This window comes from Zingiber officinale, chromosome 8A, assembly GCF_018446385.1.
Source record: "Zingiber officinale cultivar Zhangliang chromosome 8A, Zo_v1.1, whole genome shotgun sequence".
NCBI lineage: Eukaryota > Viridiplantae > Streptophyta > Magnoliopsida > Zingiberales > Zingiberaceae > Zingiber > Zingiber officinale.
Window position 1 is genome coordinate 125,330,321 of NC_056000.1, and position 18,424 is coordinate 125,348,744.

At 34.7% G+C, this 18,424-nt stretch overlaps 2 protein-coding genes across 2 annotated transcripts; one reads left to right on the forward strand and one right to left on the reverse strand.

Moving 5' to 3' along the window:
* The first annotated feature begins 1,166 nt into the window (after positions 1 to 1,166).
* Positions 1,167 to 9,680, forward strand: LOC122010132. The gene is made up of 12 exons (XM_042566561.1): positions 1,167 to 1,424; positions 1,557 to 1,632; positions 2,542 to 2,610; positions 2,732 to 3,175; positions 3,277 to 3,724; positions 3,855 to 3,957; positions 4,055 to 4,185; positions 4,718 to 4,949; positions 7,203 to 7,338; positions 8,161 to 8,255; positions 8,345 to 8,468; positions 9,214 to 9,680. Exons 1-12 carry the CDS (start codon positions 1,342 to 1,344, stop codon positions 9,274 to 9,276), a joined length of 2,004 nt encoding a protein of 667 aa, XP_042422495.1. The 5' UTR covers positions 1,167 to 1,341; the 3' UTR covers positions 9,277 to 9,680.
* A 1,262-nt stretch (positions 9,681 to 10,942) lies between these two features.
* On the reverse strand, positions 10,943 to 15,514 carry LOC122010133 (proteasome subunit beta type-1-like). Its single transcript, XM_042566563.1, has 7 exons — positions 15,376 to 15,514; positions 15,187 to 15,294; positions 14,993 to 15,074; positions 11,723 to 11,852; positions 11,491 to 11,633; positions 11,335 to 11,421; positions 10,943 to 11,251 (listed from the first exon to the last, which is right to left on the reverse strand). The coding sequence occupies exons 1-7, from the start codon at positions 15,414 to 15,416 to the stop codon at positions 11,177 to 11,179; spliced, it is 666 nt and encodes a 221-aa protein (XP_042422497.1). The 5' UTR covers positions 15,417 to 15,514; the 3' UTR covers positions 10,943 to 11,176.
* Positions 15,515 to 18,424: the final 2,910 nt, after the last annotated feature.

Sequence of the window (18,424 nt, forward strand, 5' to 3'; positions counted from 1 at the left end):
CATATAACTCATTTTATTTTAATTTTATTTTAAAGATTTTGAATTAAAAAAATTAATATTTCTTTATATAAATATCTAATACATAAATATATAACCTTAGAGGTCAAATATTTAAAAAAAAATAGTTTGGAAATTATAATTCAATTCGGAAGAACCCTAGAAATAAAGTTTTTAAAAAATATTTTAATTAATTTTTTAATTCGAAATTAAAAAAAAATCTATTATTTTTTTTATATTTTGAATTAAAATAAATCAATATTTCCTTATATAAATCCCTAATACATTACTATATCCCCTAAACATATTACAATTCTCTATAAATACTTAATTTTTTTTTATTTTTTATTTTTCTTTTTACTAAATACTATAATCCAATTGAGAAGTCTAGACCCTAGGGCTTCGTTTGGTATGCATAATAGGATAGGATTCTATTTTCAAAAAGTTTTTAATCAAGCATTTGGTATAGTTGATTAGAGATAGGATTTTGAATGATTAGGTATAGGATTCATAATACCTTGACCTCAAGAGAGATTATTTATCCAACCTTTAATCTTATCCTAATCAATCCAATTCTATTATATCATGCATACCAAACAAAGTCTAGAGATAAAATCTTAAAAAAAAAAAATTAGTTTGAGAATTATAATCCAATTATGAAATATGAGCTCTAGAAATAAAATCTTAAAAAATATTTTAATTATTTTTTTAATTCAAAATTTTAAAAAATAATAAAAAAACAAAAACAAAAAGTTGATATGCTGTGTATATCAACAAAAATAGCAGTGTTGCACAACATATCATATTCGTGTATATATATATATATATATATATATATATATATATATATATATATATATATATATAATTTTAAATATGATATTAGTTTTAATATATTTTTATTGTATAAAAGGAAGAAAAATTATTAATATAAAAAGATATTTGACAATTTAATGAATATGGATGTGAGGATGAATCCAATTTGAATCCGACCTATTATCCTTTCCAATTATTACAACCTAAATCTTAAAATCTATCTCAAATTATTTCATATAATTTATTTTAATTAGGACGTCCATTTAATTTTAATGGGAAAAAGAGCACTTATGACTGCTCCTTTTGATTTCTACCTTTTTTTAAAAAAAATATGGAAGGTGCTTTAAAAAAAACGATTTTTAGTACATTGACTGTGCGGCTTTCCTCGTTAAATTTCTAACGCCGTCGCCGGCGAAAGGAGCCCTCAATCGCCACCTCTCCTGCCTCATCACTGGCCGTATCTATTCTCTCGCTCGACTTGCCTCGCCTCGCCTCGCCTCGCCGCCCACCTAGGGTATTGCGTTCTCCATGCCTGCCGAGGAGACTGCCGCGGATGGCCCTGCCATTCGAGCCCTGGGGGCCCTCTTCAGTCTCTCCGAAGTTTATCTATGGTGAGCCAGCATATCGATATCCTCCTATTTCCGTTCTCCCTGAGCATTGGCTGTTCCTTTTTTCTGTACTTTCTACATCCTCTTTTTGCTAGGGTTTATCTTTACCTCGTGTGCTGGGTTTTACATGGTCAGGGATGATGCTAAGGCTAGCGATTCGGAGGTCTCTGATTGCATCGTTAACTTGGAGGAGGATGAGGAAGAACCTATGGTAATTTTCCCTTTTTTTTTTTTTTTTTTTTTTTGCATCCAGCAACCAGCTTTGCACTTGCGCGCTCTCGTCAACTCTGCTCATGATGATGATCTTGATGTTTTGGATTTACCTAAAAATATAATTTACTGGTGAAAACAGTGGGATAAAGCGTCAGCATATAAAGTTGCCTCAGTTCATCAGTGCTTTGCGAAAAAGAAATATATATACGTTTTCATTGTTCTTAAAGGTAGCTTAGGGTCATCTTTAATCATGGGCTTTACTATAAAAAAAAACTAGAATACATTGTTAAAAATCACCAAGTAGATATAAAGAAGGCAGAAGATACTATACAATGGAGAGTTTACTCTAAATTTGAGAAAAGAGGAGTCCTATATAGAAGATTAGGTTGTATCTACGACAAGGACAATGTAATGATTCTCATTGGTGCTCAATATACTGACGTGGTGATTAACACAATGAATTTAACTAAAATTAGATTGAGTTTAGATCTTCCTAATGTCGTACATAAATGTCACTTTAAGGGAGGCTTGCTTAAAATTTCTCATATTATGATCAAATGAAAAAAGACAAACTTAATTTATTTAAACTATACCTCTTAAAATATCATGACCATCAAGTCAAGTTGATCCCAACTATTTTGGTTGACTACATGGTTTTTTTTTCCCTCCATTGAACTTAGTAAACAAGGCTCTATTGCCATCATATACATGTCTTCAGAACCACTATGTTAATTATAATCTTCATTGATCTCTATATATCTTATACCTTCAGTTATTGATTGAATTTATTTAGTTTTTTTGCATGTGTAATTGTGTTTGAACATGCTCATATCTTTCTAACCTTCCTTTTCTCACCTTATCATCTATTTGAGCTACTTAGTTGCCGTCATTTAATTTTTCTTTGAAGGAAAATATCGAATTAGCTCATCACATGGCTACTCTTGGACTCCCTGTTTCTTTTGGTACAACCAAACAGGTAAGTTGTGATTGAAGATCAGTAAATATGTACTTGCAATTTTGTTTTCCTATTGGTGTGCGCGCTGCACCTTATATTGTTATTTTGCCATTTGCTCGCCTATCCTTCTCTTTCATTGTAGAGGAAGACAGCTACTCCAAGGAAGAGAAAGTCAGTGCTTGTGAAATGCAAGTTAGTTTACAATGATACGGAAAACCAACAACCTGGACTGCTTGAAGTTGAACAGGGAAAATATTCTTTGCCAGATTTTCTTCCTAATAGCACAGACAGAACTATTGAAGGTGAATGTATAGCCTCTGACAGTGACACTTTGGAGGAAAACTCCAGTGGCTGTGTTCATGTTGATTCTATTCCTGGGTGTGTGAGTGATACTTCTGTAATGATCAGCAAAGCTACTGAAAGTCAAGTTTGTGCCAAAATGGTAACATCGAACCATATGGTTGATGAAATTCAGACAAGTGGAACTGATCTTGGGGCCGAAGACTTATATCAGGCCTGCAAGCTTTCACCAGATATTTTGGAAGATTCAAGCTCGGGTTGTTATCCAGCATCACCTAGCAAACAGGTTAATCCTCCTATTTTGTCTGATGTTAATAGAAAATAATTATGTTCTCGATAACAATTGCCATGGCTGCATAACTGTTATTCTCTTTTTGATTTTTGCAGCATCCTCAAAGTACTTATGTCAACTGGGAATTTGGTGATTGGATGATAATATGGGATGATTTTTATGGGAGGAATTACTTTTACAACTCTAAAACTCAGGAGACGACATGGTATGCTCCTCCAGGATTGGAGTATTTGACAAACTCAGGCAGCATATATACTTCTAATGGGTTGTCTGCTGATGCAGCTCAAGAGCATCCATATTATAGCTTTGACCATGATGCTGCCAAAGATCAGGATACAAACATTGTAGAAGATGGGAGTGAAGTAGCAGAACCTTTGGAATTTGAAAATGCAAATAATCTTTCCTCACATTCCTCTGCAAAAACTGATGATGTTAGTGGTATTAATAGTTCTGCTTCGCATCTCAAAATAGCCACTGATATTGACAAACACATGGATAGTCTGTTGATGCACCATTCTGCTTCCATCAGTGACTATGCAATAGGTTAACCTAGACCTCCTCTATCAAAATTCTCTTTATCTTTTGCTTGTCCAATCTACATAGTTTTAATGAATTTCAGTCTGTTTATTGTGGATGTCCAACGTAAAATTGTTATATTCTCTCTCTAAAACAGAGGAGGATGTTGTTCAACATTCAGATAAACTTGAAGATAAGCCCACTTTCAATGAGTCATTCGATGTGCCTGCTGAAATATTTCCACTCGCCATAAGCAATTGGTATATTATTATTTCACTTTCTTATCATTCAAATGTTGTTCATAATCACTCATCTAAGTTTCAACCTGGTATTTATTTGTTCTTTTACCTTTTTCAGTTTGTCTACTTCCTCAAATGATGTATGTTATGATAGAGGTACAGAAAATTCTAAGGTGGAGCAGCTTGATAATAATCTTGATTCTACTGTTATTGTCAAAAAGAAATCGAGAGCAAGAAGCCATAAACCTGGTTAGTAAAATTATATTGCTCGTATGCAAATGCCAGAAGCACTATTTTTTGTATTCTTTGCATCATTTTTCTTTGAGTTAGATATAATGTTCTTTATGAGGGAGAAAATTTGTAGTTCAGGATATTTAGCTGGAGGGTACTCGGGGGAGTGTAGGAGTATTCTTCCAACCAAAATCTGTATTGTATTCTGCATTGAGTATTCTAATTTTCCTGGTAAAACAAATAAGAACTAGAGTTTGTTGGAGCCTCACCACCATCCTGGTGGCAGAGAGTGTGGCAAGCTTGCCTCAATGATGGGGTTGATTTCCATCTTAGCACATTCCATGCAATTTATTGACCTTATACTTCATTTTTGTTTCAAATAGAAAGAATTTCTTTTGACCTGCTCCATAATTATTAACTTTTAGATAAAAGATCCTCTCTCCCCGTTCCATAACTTTTTATATAATGTTCTTGCTATCCCCATTTTGCAATTAAGCGTCATGGTTTTGGGCCATAAGCATCACTTAGATTTATGTTTCTCTCCTTTCAGAACCTAAAATTCAAGCATCATCTGGAGACATTTCTGCAAATATTTTCAAGTATTGGTTCCAAAGGTATTTATTGTTTTCGCGATATGATAGAGGCATAAAGATGGATGAAGAAGGATGGTTTTCTGTCACACCAGAGGCTATTGCAAGACATCAAGCAACTCGTTGTGGCGGTGGTATTGTGATTGATTGTTTTACTGGTGTTGGTGGAAATGCTATCCAATTTGCCATGAAGTGCGTCAGTAAATTTTGTTTTGGGAAAGATCATCCTTAAATGTTTATTATATATATCATGCATCAGAACTAACCCTTTGATGATGGAACTATCCCTGCAGACTAGAACTTACTTGCTTAACTATAATTACCAACTGTATCCTCGTAGTTATATGAAATTGGCATCCTAAAAATGGATGTTTAACCCATGGGTTAGACGCCTAGCTGAGCAAAAATCTTCCATGATTGCGATTCATTGGAGGTATAGAAAATAAGTGCGTAGCAGAATTAAAAATAATAAAATAAGTTCAGAGTCTTTGGTGACTCCTACTCCAAGACATAGGTCCTTTGACCTTTTCGATGGGTAATCCACTATCAAATCGCTTCTTTACAAAAGATAGGTTGGTAACAAGACTACCAACCTTAGAATATAATATGTAGAAAGAAAGCGAGAGTAATATAAAGGAATAACTACACGTTAGTCAAGGCTCGTTTGAGCACGTAGCGGCGTTGTGTCATTCTTGCGTCGTTGAGGCTTGAATGCGGTAGAGTATTGTCTTTTCGAAGCTTGAAGCGTAGTAGAAAATATTGTTATGTGAAGGCTAGCCAAACCCTTCTTTTAAGCAGGCGCCTCCAATGTGCTCCGTGGCACCTCTCGGCAACGAAACTCTATCCTCAAACTTTATCCGCGCGAGGGTGCCTTCGCCCTATCCAGGGCACCTCCATTCAACTTCGAGGTGCCTTCCCACAGTCGCAGCTCTGAGGCGCTTCGATCACTGTTCATTCGAGGCTAACTTTTGCACTTTAGCATCTGCAAAATATGTTAGTCCAAATAACAAAGCTCCCCTTACAAAATAGTGTTAGCTAATGAGTAAAATAAATAGATTTATGACTTAGATCCTGTCTTACCAAGACCAGAATCTAGTCAAGTCTCAACTTAGACTTTCAAAATGGATCTAAGCTAGACCAGCACTTACAACCCCACTAGGCTCTTCCTCACTGGATCTCTCTCCGCCAGTGCTTACCCTTACTTACCTGCTAAACATCCGGTCCTCCAGACCTGTTTGGACTTTCTCTGGTCTTGCTTGTTGTTTGATTAATCTGATTTACTAAGACTTATCTGTAATACTGAGTTAGCAGTTAGCACAATAAATATAATTATCATATTAAGAATTCGCTGCTTTGGTCGACTGTGCGAGGTCGACCGGAAATCGGTCGGTCACACATGCTTGATGCTTACTCCTTTAAGACTATTCATTACCTAGCGTTACCTCCCTCTAGGGTTGCCTAGCTTTACTCACTAGAACTTCTATTGTCTGACTTCACTCACTAGGATTCCCACCACGTAGCTTTACTTATTAGGATCTGGCTTAACTCACCAGGACTTCCACTTGCCTAACCTGCAGTTAGGACTAGTCACTCATAGACTTCTCACCTGCTTAACCTCCAGTTAGGGTTTATCCTTGCCTAACTTCTAGTTAGGATTAGTCACTTAGTAGACTTCTCACCTGCCTAACCTTTGGTTAGGATTTACTCTTACTAGTCATCTAGTCCTTACCAGACTTCTCTCTTTCAAACATCAAGTCCTGTTTGGATTAACCCTTAGTCAACTTGACCCGACATTGGTAAATTGTCAAATATTGAAACTCTAGATGCCGATTGCACCAACATATACAACCTCAGTAACCTGGGAGTAGAATTTATTGTTTATAAAGATGTGTATTCCTTTCAAGATAAGAAGTTTTCAGATAACTAACTTCAGTTTTGCTTTAGTAAGGTGGCCATTAGTTTCTACAAGATTTGTTTACATTCCATGGTTACCTTGAGGCTTTTCTTGTCAGATTATCAACTAAACCTGCATGTTTTGGAACATGGAAAAATTTAGCATAATCAGAGTTGTCAGAGTTATTAATATGTTATGGGTTTAGTTCCACATGGTGTATATAGTTGTAGGGTGGTATCTTATATAAATTTGGAGTAATAGTTCTCTATGGAAGAACAAATGAATAATTCTCTCTCAGCTTCGACAAGCATATGGTGGGCCAACCAGCATCATTTGGTGAAAAAAAATTGGTTTAAGCACTTTGCTCAAAGTGATCTACTACCATAATTCCTATGAAAAAAATTGTCAGCATCATTCCACAAGCCTAAAAAGTATAATATTGGGTTATTTAATTTTCTATTATAAAACATATACCATTCATGCAGATTGTTGTGCAGTTTTGTCATTCAGTGTTTGATAACATATTCAATGTTTCAATATTGTTGTTTCAGGAGTGATCATGTTATTGCCATCGATATTGATCCGCAAAAAGTTGAGTATGCATATCATAATTCTACTATCTATGGTGTTAATCACAAGATAGACTTCATTCAAGGTGATTTTTTCAAGATAGCAGTTCATTTGAAGGTATGATTTCCAGCTAAATTCAATATATATATACAGTAGTTTCTAACATTATACAAATAATTTCTTATAAGATGCAATACCATTTATTCCCAACATTACCATTCTTTACCCATATTTCATTATTTATAGATCAATTTGTGAAGGTGCCTGCAACCAAGTTAGTAAAGACCTTGGGCGTCATTGTCAAGATCCTTGATTTAAATATGTCTTTCTAGAATTGGATTCTTTTGTTTTGTTTGCAAAATATAGTTTTGAAACATGCTGTTGAATGATCTGTTCGATTTCAATTTGCTTACTTCATACTCATACAGATATTCCTTTAAAAATCTTTTTTCCTTTCATTTTCTTTTCATGCTCGTATATATAAGTTCATGACTAGGTTTAGCTTGGGACCTTTTGTTTTATGGCTGAAGTATACCTCTGTAATTGACTCATTGATCTGATTTTTTAGTATTCGGATATTTAGAAGAGTAGTTAATTGATGTATAAGTAATCTGGAAAGGATTAACGAATTGACAAACAGATATTTAAATTTCCTTGTGACTGCTTGCTTCAACTGGAGTTCTATAGTAGCAAAATGATTGGATTATCTAGTCCAACTATTTTGGATATCAATATCTCGGCTTATTGTTGTAATTATCCAGGCCAATATCTTTCACTAATCTGCTATTACCTTGGTTGGTTGAGTGCAGGAATTTTTGTGATATTGCCATATTGGTGAAATATTCGAATGATAGATCTAGAATTGTTTTACTTGAGAAGATGACTTTAATGCATTTAATCATATGGTTGTTATCTACCCCTTTGACTTTAATGCTGTAGGGAGAGACAGTTTTCTTATCTCCTCCTTGGGGTGGACCTGATTATGTAAAAGCACAAACCTATGATCTCAGGACCATGCTTAAGCCTCATGATGGGTTTGCCTTCTTTTTTGTTGTTACTAATTTACAATTTTCTAATTCTGTTGTTGTTCTTTATTAATGAATTCATTTGATCGATTTATTAGGTTCTTTCTGTTTAAATGTGCAACTATGGTTGCCTCCAGAGTAGTACTGTTTCTTCCTAGAAATGTTGACTTCAACCAGTTGGCAGACCTTTCTTTATCAATAGATCCTCCTTGGAGAGTTGAGGTACATCGTATTCTAAATTGGAGCATGATTTTTGTGTGGGTTGATTGAATAATGCAGACAGTCTTAATTCTTTTTGGATATTATGATTGAAAAAAATGTGATTGTCTCTAATTTGTTCAAGCTAAATGCATTTTCTTGATCTAGGACTCAGTTTTTCAATCCACAAGTGAATTTGAATCATGGTATTACATCTTGGTTCTTAAAGGTCCAATTATTTGGGACAAAAGATATGAGGCAAATGAGGAAAAGGATCACAAAATTACATAGGAACTTCATCATTTATGTACAATTTTATGATCCTCTCTCTCATATCTTTCCTCCAAGTTGGACACTAAATGCTAACACCAAGATAAATGATCACATACTTGGCACAATAAAATGCCGAGGATGACTATGTTGCTGTACTATGCAATATTGTTTTGTACCAGATGACATATTGGTAGATGAATTATATTTCTACCTGTATGAAACCTAAGCTGTCGACTCAATTCTCGATCGAGTGGTGTCTCATGTAAAACAAGAAGTTTCATATGAGGACTACCAAATTTCTGTAGTGTGGGTGATGCCTTCAAGAATTTCATCTCCTGAGATTTCGCTAATACCAGAAAAGTTCATGCTGATTTGAACATGTTCTATATATTACTTTACTACCTGCGTTAGTTTTATCTCGGTTATTCAATGATATGTTTAGAATTGAAGGTGTGAGGGCTATACTCTACCTACATCTGCCTTTCCTCTATTTCAGGTCGAGAAGAACATACTGAACGGGAAGTTCAAAGCTGTTACTGCATATTTCAGTCGAACCTGAGCAAAAAATACGCTACTGAAGTGGAATCTTCAGTTTGCTTTAGCGACTGAAAGTGCACATCGGTTTTCCTTCTACGCCCATCCCCAACCTTCAGATTAGCGACTGAATGTGTTTCTATCTCTGTAACAGGGTGTTCAGTGGCACCTTTGCTTCTGGTAGCAAAAGAAGTCAATATCTGCACCTGTAGATGCATATAGATTTTGTTTGTATGAGTACGCCAAAGGAAATTAATATTTGTTAGTGCCCCTATCAGATCAGAGTATGATGTTCTTTAGGGGGAATGTATGTTATATAATAGCCAGTTACCTTTTTGTTTGCCTTGATTTTGTTAAAATGATTAAAAGTTGTATATCTCTTACCTTTTGAGAAGCATTAGTGAATTTAGTTGTCTATTTATATGGATTCATGCCGAACTCACATTGATAGAGCTGTAAATATGTCGAGTGAAACATTGTGGTGTTTAAACTTATTTGATTGAGCTGAGTCTAAAATGTACTAAGTCGTTAAAATGATTCTTCCAATTCGGTTTGATTTTTTTTTTTATGAGCATAGCTTTAACTTGATTTGTTTAGATTTTATCGAATTCATAATTTAAATTTGTTTGATTGTTTGAAACTTTTATATTTTAAATTTGTTTGATTATTATTAAATTTGATAATATAAATTTGTTTGTTCACTTCGAAAGTTTTTTTTATTTATTTAGCAAGTTTACGAGAGTATTATTGATGAACATTATTCACGAATATTAACAGACTTAATATATATATAGTAAAGTTTATTTATTTAGTTAAACGAGTTATTCAAGTTTGTTCATATAGTTAATCTTATGAATATTGAACGAATATTAATAAGTTTTTATCAAGTCGAATACTAAATTTGTTCACGAATATTTTGTTCATTTATAGACCTATACATTCATTAGTTGATGTTGCTCTCATGAGTGATATAGTTGGTATTTACACATGATGTTGTTGGAATAGGTCATGTGATTGTTTCCAATGTGTGCAAAATACATCGCGTTAACTGATTCTATGCAAAGGACCACAAGATGAAATTCTCTGTAATTTATTTCATTTTCAGATCGTATCGGATAGTCTTAGAACGACTCTTATTGTTGTTTTATTATTTTATGTTTGAAACTTCGTTAAGGGTCTTTTACAATATTAAAACAATAAATATAAAAGAAAAAAAAATAATAAAATCAATTTGTCTCATTGACTATCTCAGGGATTGACCGACCTAATCCTATGAAAGTTTTAACACGCATGACGATCAATCTAAAAGCTCAACATTTTTTTATTATATTTTTCATTTGAAAAAAAATAATTCTATGAATATATCATAACTGAGAATCGAACCATAAATTCTTAAATGGCAATCTAAATATCTTACCGCGACACTATAATCCCGAGAACAATGGTAAATATAAAGAGAAAGGATAATCCGAGGTTATTTTTGCAATTTAAATCCACGATTTTCAAATCAGACTAACAATTTTATTGCGTCTAAACTCCCCTCCAAACGATAAATATAGACAGATGATTAAAATAAAAAACGAACAATTCTTCAACTACCAACAACAGCAACTAAACTAATCCCATTAATGGTGAGATCGGCTCTACGACCAATTTATAAAATATAAATAAAAAAAATGCGTGTCAGCGAGTATGTAAATTGCATCAGTTAAGTTCAAATATAATGCGAAAACAACTAATGTTTGAATATAGTTTCCCCAACAATCAAACTCCAACGTATTCAGCCAACAGCCATACAACTCACGGTGGTCTAAAAGAATCGAAAAGCTAAACAATGTCTGATTTGATAATAGATAGCAAAGGAAGCATCATAGTTGTGACGACAACTAAATAAACAGCCTTCCCCTTCCATTTCCCAGGGGCGGTCAGTCCTTCCTCAACTCCATCAATTCCTGTCGGATGCCTGATGCATTTATAACGACGATTTCTACTTTATCACCCTGCAAAAACATCATACCGGAGGAAGATGAGTATTATTGGATGAACAATCAAGCCAAATCCACAGCAGTTTTGAGAGATATACTGTGTATATGTCTCTTTCGGTGGCTGATGCAAAGACATCTTTAACCAAATCAACTGCCTCTGCTTCGGATAGAGGTGTGACGGCATCCTGTTCAATTCAGTGAGGATTAAACCATTAAAATAAATTCAGAGCCAATTATTAGAATGAGAAACATACCTTTGCAGGTAATAATAGGGGACTAGGAGATTTTAGCTGGTTGTCCAGAACTGGTATGATAAGTCCTGCACCTGTGCCCTGGGCACTGTAGCCAACTCTCTCGTAGGAACCAACAGCATCATATGTGAAAACACAGCCCTTTCCTGAACCACAAGTCAGTAATGTAACTACACAGAAGATCAAGTACATTTTTGAAAAGTGGAGTTTGAACTGAGTCCATGAGAATTTATACCATTGCTATCAAGCCCGCCTAGGATGTTGAAAGTGTAATATGGGAAGAAGCGCTTGTAGTAGAGTGTATTAGACAAGAGCTGAGCCATCGCAGGGCAGCTCATTTGTTTGTTGTGTTGATGCTGATAGATCTGCAGAATGAGACAGATAAGATAATTACTAGGGATCATGTGACCAAACAACAATGTCCTCCAACTTTCTAGTACCACTTCCAAAACCTTCCTATCTGGAGTCACTGGTATGATTTTCATATAAACTTTAAATTCCTATTGATTTATTTGCTAAATTCTGAAAAAAAACTCAATTATCTATGTCAGTGTAGGTGATTGACAACCACACATGACTATCTTCGAAAGGAAATTGAAAAATGCAAACGCGTCATAAAGTAAAGCTACCACATACAAGTCAATAAAACCATCCATTTTCTCTATGTACTATGTTTTAATACCATAAGATAAATGGATACTGATGATTAATAGTGAATTGATTCTCAAGATATCCACTGACTGCTGGAAAGAAATGCTGAAACATCTAACAGTAGAATCCAGAAAAGATACATTGGCCAGACAGAAGTCTGTTTTTTAACATTAAATATTGCTTCTGGCAGTCGTTGCAAGATTAGTACAACATAAAATTTCATGGCGGTGATTTAGTTTGGCTAAAATGTCATGAGTAAAATTTCAAAATATTTATAGTGGTTAGATTATGATTCATGGATTGTTGTTGTTATTGTAAGTAGCCTTTTTGTTGTTTTATTAAGGTTATTAGATGGGCCAAGTTTATTCAGGATCAAAGGTTTTCAAACAAGTAAACCAGGATTCAGTTTGTATTAGCATTCTGAATCCAACATTCCTATTTCATTCTTACAAGCTAAGTTAAATAGTTTTATATTTCTAAATTCCCTCCTCAGATAACAACAAGAAAACAAAAAACCACTCAGAAAACAGGAATGAGCTTATTATTGTTCAGTACAGATTCCTCCTAAACATGTTATGCTACTCTAGATCATCTACAAGTGCATTCAGTGGTAGCCATTCAAGTCAAGAATGATCGCCTCAACATTCTTGCAGTATCATCAAGATTAGTAGATTACCTAAAGAAACCATGACAGGAATCTGTTGACCATGGTCACATGTGAATGCAGAGGAGCCAATGAGGCCATCCACAGTATATGAACATCAATGCAATTTTGATCTTAATCGCTACTTGAGTTTAAATTTATTTTCAGATGAGCAATGCAAACATTTAAGATGTGTGGGTAAATTTGTAAAGAATGATAAATCGATCAGAATAGATATCTCAATTCAATCAATGATATACTACAAATCTAAATCTTATACAATGCATGGAATTGAAGACGCTTGGAGATGAGGAAATTAGAAATATTCTGGAATATGACTTTAACTGAAATTAAGTATATCTACACTATAATCCATTTCTCTATTAAATGACCATTTTTGAAAGAAAAAAAATGTTGCTTGAATGTACTACTCAAATTATGTAATAATAACTATAACAATGCCAAGCTATTATAATTCCATCTTCAACCAACACTGGCTACATAAATTGTGAGTTGCTTAGAAACACATCTAAATTTGTTAGTCGCTTAATTCTTAATATTCTTCACTACCTAAATCTATAGATTATAAATAAATCAATAAATTTGGGTTTAACCAGTTGATCTATGTTGGCCTAGCCAACGGGCTCAACCCAGATAATACATGGGCCCACATGCAGTTTGAACAAGTGACCCGAAGCTCATCCAATTCAATTTCTCATTCAGTTTTTGTAACTATGGACAGAAAAACCATGTGGATTTCAGTCTTGGCAGGAATGGCAAGCCTGAAACCCTAGTATAATCTAATATAGAGGGTTGTCTATTAATAAGATAGGTTTACAAGTTTCAACAAATAAAGTAATATTAACTTGAAATTAGGTATTTTTGGTCATTAATTAAACTGAATAAACATAATTGAGTCATTCATTGGGGGCAGTCGTCGGTTTGCATCAGTACTATTGTATTGGACCGGAAGGAAGGTCAATCCAGGATCAAATCACAAACATTACTAACACAAGCCTAAGTGCATTAACCTCCATCAGAACAACCATGTAGAGTAAGTTTTGCACTTGGTGGTCGACTATAAGCGCTAACCCGTGATTTACCTCTCTTCACATAACCTGAGAGCGGGCCATGAGGGGTGCCTAGGGTGATCGATCATAATCACCTTTTGCTACAATGTGGAGTAAGTTTTGCGTTAAATATTAATTAAAACTACCATCCATTTGAGATCGAGAAGCCATGCAATTAAAATTATCATATATTATTCACTACGAATGTTTTCAAACAGCACTTTTGGCTCTTCTACGTTCACTCAATTAGTAGACAAATCAGCAAAAATGCCTTCCAAAAAAGGCCAGTGTAAGTGATTTACAAAAGAAATCAGCAGGCCCTATTTTGATATCCATTATTATCTTCTCAAGTATTCCTTCGGTTGACAATTGGCTGAAATTAAGTAATCGACCATGTAAAGAATGAATCACAAACTTCCATTCTCTATGTTCCATCCACTTCATTTTCCACTTAAGAAAACAAAGCCAAAGGCCAATTTACTTGAAAGAATAGAAATTATGATAGATGGAAAATATAGAAAGGATAGGAAGTAATTAAAATGGATACAATTAAATTTCTCATTCATGTTGTTTACTTGAAATCATAGAAAAAATATAAAAGAATGAGTTCCCTTGCAATGCCATTATCCATGTTTGTCATTGAGGACAGACATCACGAATGAAATTATGTTGCCGGAGAAGAATAGGACAATGTGGTTGCTGGCAAGATAGGTGCTATGGTGACTAGGATTTATGAGGATGAGAAGGAGATTGAAAATATATTGGTATATGACATAATCAAATTAAAAAGAGTAATCTAGTTATTATAAAAAACTTTCTTCCATTTCTGCTTAAATTTTTAAAAGGAACCAAAGTGAAATCACCCAAGTAAACAGCAATGGAAGCATCTCATACAATGTTTTTCATCCACCCACTTTCCTCTCAAGCAAACAGAGCCATAAAAAGTTCGACCGAGATTTGATATAAAGATTCCATTCATGATCTAAAATTTCCATTCATCAGTGGTATCAGATCAAGTAGCATAGCACCCAAAAAAAGCAAAGATTGAAATCCTAGACAACCACCGGAGTTTGCAAGACAAAGAACATCCACGCCAAATAACCTAACGATGAAACTAAAGAACGAACTTTTCGCCACTTACCAAGTGTCTAGCTGCCAAGTTTTTCTGCAGAGCTTTCATATCGCCCTGGAAGCCAGAGGTGGCCAACACGCACTTGTCCGCCCTGCACCCCAAAAGTAACAAACAACAAAAAGAAAACATCTTCTCCGCATTAGCTCAGGGCCTAGGTCAGAATTTACAGTAATCAAAAGCAACAGAAACCAATGGAACCGTACAGATTGCAGATCTTAGAGAATTCCCGGGTATAGATGCTGTATCCGACGGAAAGCCTGGTATCGGCCGCAATCACGCAGTAGTCCGATCCGGCGATGGCGACGCACGTCCTGCACCGACAACAAGGAGGTTCAATCATAGAAGATACCGAATACCTGAAAACGAGATGGGATCAGGGGGATCGAGCGCACCCTCCATTGTTCTCGTACACCCAATCGCGACGAAGAGCCATGCTGCTACCGGCGTTGTCGATTTAGGTTTCGAGACCTCTCTCAGTACCCTTTTGAGCAGCCTCGTTTCTTTTGCCTCAAGGCAAAGGCCTCGAGCGGCTTAATCGCAGCGGATTTTCTAGTTTTTAGTATCCGATCCGCTCAAGGCGGAGTTTGGATTTTTTTTTAAATTATTGGGCCGGGTACTAATTTTTAGTGCCCGGCCCGCTCATGGCGGAGTTTGGATTTGCATTTTGGGTAGGGTTCGAATCAATTTTCCTTCCAAACCCTAGGACGAAGGGTAAAATAAGTATAAAATTATGTAAATGTGTATAGTTTGTTTTGGATTTGATAGTTTAGGATTTAAGATATATATTTAGAGTAAAGGAAATAAAAATTTAAAAATAATAATAATATTTTTTTAATTAAGGATAATATATTAAATATCATGAAGGGATACATCCAAAATTCAAGTTGGAAAAATACATTCAATCCACAAGACAGGAAAGGGGTGAGTAACAACAAATTTTGCAATGCGATGAGCCACCATGTTAGCAGTTCGACTAGCAAAAGATAAAGTGTTGCCGATAGATTTTTGAAAATTGAAGGCTGAAGTCACTACTTAGACGGCTAACGAAGACTTTGAAACACCAAAACATTGTCAAAGGTCACATGAAGAGCAAGAAGAAGACCCTGATGAATAGCAAAAGACCTTTTTGAATGAGATCATGGTTTCATAGTATTGACATCCAAATGTACGAAGGTTTAGAACCCAGAGTCGCTTCCATGATATCAATATGTTTCCAATAATGTGCTTTAAGAATTTAGGAAGAGGGTGTTTGGCTAGCTTATAAGCTCTCTAAAATAGCTTATAAGTTATTTTGAAACTTATAAGCTCTTCAAATTTGTTTGGTAAAATTTTTTTCAAACAGTTTATAAGCTGTCAAAATAAGTTGTTTTGGATCTTATAAGCTGTTTTTAAAAAAGTATGGAAGACCTTACTTTCTTTTAAAAAATCTTATTTTAATAATTTTTTCTCTAAACTATCCTTATAAAATTTTATAAATCCCCATTTTATCCTCCATAAATCTTTATAAAACTAATATCTTTCTATCTCCATCGCTTTCTCTTCCAGCACCGTGTCATCTTCTTCGTCGACGTCTCTTTCCAAATGTTCTCTCCTCCGATGTAGAAATTCGCCTAAAATCTCTATTAATAAAAAATCGAAAATTCTCTATTAATAGTATTATACAATTTTTAGTAATTTTATTAATTAAAAGATCTTATAATACCAAACACATCAATACATTTAAGTTGATTGTAATAAATTCACCAAAACACTTTAACAACTTATTTTTAAAATAAGACCTAACAACTTATAAGCTCCTAAAACAGCTTATAAGATATACGAATTTATAAGTTATTTTTAATAAGTTTAGCCAAATACCCTCTTAAGATATATATATTTAGGTTAAAGGAATAAAAAATTAAAAATAATAATAACATTTTTTAATCAAGGATAATATATTAAATATCACGAAGGGATACATCCAAAATCCAAGTTGGAAAAATACATTCAATCCATGAGACAGGAAAGGGGTGAGTAACAACAAATTTTGTAATGCGATGAGCCACCATGTTAACAGTTCAACTAGTAAAAGATAAAGTGTTGCCAATAGATTTTTGAAAATCGAAGGTTGAAGTCACTACTTAGACGGCTACGGAAGACTTTGAGAACACCAAAACATTATCGAAGGTCACATGAAGAGCAAGAAGGAGACCGTGATGAATAGCAAAAATTTCTGCATTGGGTCTAGTGACTAGCGCATGAGGTGTTGTCATCATGAGGTCTGGAGTTCGAATCTCGGCAAAGTTGAGGTAAATGTCTTCTTTATGTGCTAGTCACTATTTCAAAGGTTAGTAGTTGTTCGTGATCTACTTCCTCCGTGTTGACCTGGGACGAATTGGCGGGAATGCTGGGGCGAATGTATTCAGCTTTTTGTCATCATGTAAAACATCAAAATGATCACGAATTACTGCACCAATACTAAAATGGTCATTCACTTCACTAAAGCCCGCATCAACATCTATCCAAAAATGATTGGGCAGGAGGTTTGTCCACTTTCTCTCCTGAACAGGTAGACCCAAATAAGAGGAAGACAAGAGAGCAGAGTAAGCTTTTTGAAATTATTCAAAATAAGGCATGACCGATTCAATACAAATCGATTGTTTGGGCAAGTGGGAATCAAATATCTTTCCAAGTAGCCCACATAAACATTGAAAATAATTCAAAATTTAGTCTCAATAGAACAAATGCCAAATATATACCGCAGTTTAAAAAAAGAAAGCTCACGACAATTCTTAAGATGCTCCCAAAATAAAGAACCCTTCCACAGATGAGACATTCCAGGGCAAAATAAAAGGTAGTGACTTGTAGATGCTAAGAAAGAACCACAAAGTGCACAATTTCCTTTCAAAGGAACATGATATCTAAAAGGTAGTGACTTGTAGATGCTAAGAAAGAACCACAAAGTGCACAATTTCCTTTCAAAGGAACATGATATCTAAAACGATTCATATTAGTGGGAATAAAATCATGAAATGCAGGTCACAAAAAAATATGAACCTTAGGGGGATATGGAGAGACCAAATCGAATTCTACCAAGATAGTAAAGGATGTGATGATTGAGAAGTGGGAGGGTCAAAGCAACCAATTTCAGGTAAGTATCTCGTTTTAATCGAATAATGACCTTTATCACTCCACTTCTAATATCTGAAGTCTTCGGAGTTCAGTTACACTAATGGAATATCAAGTATCGAATCAATTTCAAAAGAGGGGAAAGTAGCTCAAACTATGTCAACATTCCAAGTCCTTAAGGAGTGATTAAATATTTTACCATAAGCGAACTTGAGTTCGAGATATGCAAAGAGGTGCGGCCATTAGGTAGCCCGGAATCCATCGTTCTGACAATGCATTAATTTGGTGACCATTTCCCATCCGCCACAAAAGACCTTTTTGAATGAGATCATG